The 3,804-nt window shown below is 34.4% G+C and overlaps 1 protein-coding gene across 1 annotated transcript; it reads left to right on the forward strand.

Annotated features, from left to right (window-relative positions):
* Positions 1 to 733: 733 nt before the first annotated feature.
* LOC115217998 (39S ribosomal protein L4, mitochondrial) lies at positions 734 to 1,928 on the forward strand. Its single transcript, XM_029787742.2, has one exon. The coding sequence runs from the start codon at positions 804 to 806 to the stop codon at positions 1,713 to 1,715; it is 912 nt and encodes a 303-aa protein (XP_029643602.1). The 5' UTR covers positions 734 to 803; the 3' UTR covers positions 1,716 to 1,928.
* The last annotated feature ends 1,876 nt before the right edge of the window (positions 1,929 to 3,804 follow it).

The raw sequence follows: 3,804 nt of genomic DNA on the forward strand, positions 1-3,804 counted from the left end.
ACAACTTCATGAGTATAGAAGTTACCGAGATCCACTTAAGAAGCCCACCCATCAGGTACCCAATGTGTTTTATGAAATTCTAGTATATCACTGTCATCACTCCCGCTTTCAATCGCAATTTACTTTCATTTTTTTAGCCCAATTTACTTTCACTACTTTATGGCAGTAAATTGTGAGTTAGCCAAATTCTAAACTGTGTTGTTTTTAATGGTTTATAAAATATACCATAAAACGATAATTATGTTAAATTGATTGAATCTTAGTAATTACAATTTTCCATTACAAGTCTCAGAGTATTATTTACACTACACGTTTGGAATCCCTGAATGTGTACAAAAATTTTAAGGTGTGCTGATTTATAAATATACCATTAAACAGTAATTAACTCAGTTTAATTAACCCTAGTAATCATTTACATAAAACTATAATTAATTCGGTTTATCAAATATAAGTAGTTACGGGAAAAAATGATGATTTATTTGTAAGTTGGATAAATATAGCAAGTCGTATCTTATACGCTGTAGTTTTTGTTTACTTACAGATCCAACAACTTTACCGTTATCCTTTTGCTCTCAAATAACTCTTATTCGTTTTTGATATAGAATCTATATCAAGATTTAAAATTCTTTATTTATATTATAAATAAATCTTTACTGTTCTAGTTTTTAAGTAGCAATAATTTATAAAGAGACTTATGTACTTCCGTCACCGGTTTTGGGAAGGGAGATAATTTATGAATTGTTATTCAGGGGAAACAATTGAAGGACATTTGTTACTGGTTTGGAAGATCGCGAGATTTAAGCATGTTTTCTTTAAGGATTTTTATTGGAAATATACGTAACGTTGATAGATTTGGTTTTATTTTAACACAGTCGTGTTCCTTTTCCTCTTCGAGAAAGCATTTCAGCGACACACTTCCCACTACAGAAGAATCTACGGACCCATCACCCCACGTCCAGACTCGCGGACCTTTACCCTTGATGACGAATCGTCAGCTGAATCACCCCAACAAATCCAAAGAAGGTGTGCAAACGTGGCTTGAATCTCTAAATACCATTGATAACGAGAAACTCGGAATAGTTGATCTCCATCCTGATATATTCGCTACATTTCCTCGTTTGGATATTATTCACTCGAATATAAGGTGGCAGAATAAATACAAACTTATTCGGTATGATTGGGAACCAACACGTGCGGAGATGCGAGGAGGAGGCAGAAAGCCGTGGCCACAGAAAGGTTTAGGTAAAGCTAGACATGGTAGCAACAGATCTCCGATTTGGCTGAGAGGTGGACGAGCTCATGGGCCACGCGGGCCTGAAAGCTTTTTTTATATGCTACCAACCCACGAACGAGTTTTAGGTTTGAGATCTGCTTTGAGTGTTAAGTTGGCTCAAAATGATTTACACATTGTCGATTCCCTAGAAATTCCCACAGATGAACCTGACTATGTTGAAAGTTTGTTTGCTTCTAGGTTTTGGGGATTTTCTGGTCTTTTTATCGACGATACAGATTTTATGCCGCGGAATATTTCTCTGGCTTTGAACAAATTAGATCACTTCAACCTAATGCCTGTTTATGGACTTAATGTTTACAGTATGTTGAAGCATGAAACTCTTGTGTTGACTCTGGCAGCTGTAGAAAAAATTGAACAGAAATTGTTATTTCAACTTTACAAGACTGAAAGAGAAAAGAAAACTGTTGTAGGATATTGGTAGCCTCTTTTTGTGCGTGTGTGTATATATATATATATATATATATATATATATATATATATATATATATATAAATTTTGAACTAAACTTCTCATATTCAGTATATATTGCTAACTAGATTGGACACATAGTTGTCTCCTATGATGTAACAGGTAAATTATTTTCACCAAAAGGATGTCCATAAGATAAATATTACTGTAATTACATGTGTGTATGCAGACATAAAAATATTTTTTGATTATTTTATAGTCATATGTTGCTTTATTTGCTTCCGTCGCATTTTGGTGACTTTTCTAATATTTTCGAGTGGAATATTGTTCTCCTACTTTCTCAGTTGGTGTATTAAAAGCATAATGTCACGGAAAGAGATGATCAAAATTAAGCGTTATCTTAGTCCTCAATTTAAATGTTTGACGCTAATTGCGATTCGCACTCAGGAAACGGTAACTCTGGTAACTCTGCAATAACCTGGTGTGTCTTGCGTATCTCTAGCTTTTTTTTTTCCCCCCACTCGTTAGACTGCGGTCGTCATAGGGCATCATCACCTCGAAGAGTTTAGTTGAACAAATCGCTTCCACTACTTATTTTTGAAAGTCGGGAACTAATTCTATTGGTTTGCTTTACCGAATCGCTATGTTACTGGGACGTAAACAAAATACCACCGGTTGTCAAGCGGTGGTTGAAACAAACAAACACACACACACATATATATATATTTATATCGTAAATTTTACTGCTAGTGTGTTCGGCAGTAAAATATATTAGCCTTGTAATTTATTTTCTAAACATATATAGGCAGATACGAAGAAATATATGCATGTTTATATATCATTATTACTGTTACTATTTCAAGCATTTCTATTATATGTGTCTATATACATATGTGCACGTTACGTGTGTATGTTTACTGGAATTTCAGCCATGGAAGTAGTGCTTCTAAGCGCAGACTGTTTGGGTTAAGAAGTTTTCTTTATAACCAAGGAGTTTGTTTGTTTGACCAGAAAAAAAGAAGAAAAAAGTAGTGTAATAGGTGTAAAACAACTTGCTCTAAACGAATATAAAAAAAAATGGGGGTGGGGGACAGGACTCGGAAAATTCGCATCGTGAATGTTCCGAGCCCTCACCTCCGTTCGCGAGCGTGCATTTTTTTTTTTTCTCACATTCGTTATCAATCATGAGTGAAAATAGACTATGCTGCTCTTTGATCTAGTGACACACCAGGATGTGACTACTATCAAGAGAGAGAGAGAGAGAGAGCTGCACCAACACTCAGTTGAGTAGGCTGGGTCAATGTGAAATGAAGTGCCTTGCTCAAGGAGTCAACATGCTGCTCAGTCCAGAAATTGAACTCGTGACGTTCTGAACATGATCCAAACACTAACCAACTTAACCATGTATCTAGATAGCATTTCTTAAACTATAATAACAGTTACAACTCTAACGCTCTCAATAACTTTTTTACTTTCAATCCTACTTTGTGACATCTTGGGCAGGTATCTTTATCACAGCCCCAACCCATAAAACTGTTTAGCAGCCTTTCATATAGATTGTACCTTTAATTCAAAAGGCCACACAACTCACACTGATTCAGCTTAAGAGTTTCAATTACCCCTTTGATACCGACCCATCTCAGACCACCAATCCTGATTCTATGATAGAAACTAAATTAAAACCTTCTCTCAAAATTTCATGTTAATTTATGTTCCAAGTATCAACTTAATGATAGCAAAAGTATTTTATTAAATTCTTCATTATTTTCAAAATTAATTGAAACAAAGACAATTTATTCCAACAGAAATATGGTATTAAATGCTGAAGTCATTGGAAATTTATTTACCTGAGAAAATTTTTTAGAACTCTTAGTATCAAACTAAGATTGCCCCTGGTACTGTGATATTTATAGCCTGTTTTGAAATGATCCTAATTAAAATCTCCCATCAAAATTTCATGTCATTTTGTGTTTCAAACACCACTTTAATAATGCCAAAACAATTTTACTAAATTCTTCAAAGACTGTAACAAAGGGTTAAATAATGTAATATACTATCAGCATATATGTTCTCTACTTTATTTGAGATTGCAACTGGTTCTG

This window comes from Octopus sinensis, linkage group LG12, assembly GCF_006345805.1.
Source record: "Octopus sinensis linkage group LG12, ASM634580v1, whole genome shotgun sequence".
Lineage (NCBI taxonomy): Eukaryota > Metazoa > Mollusca > Cephalopoda > Octopoda > Octopodidae > Octopus > Octopus sinensis.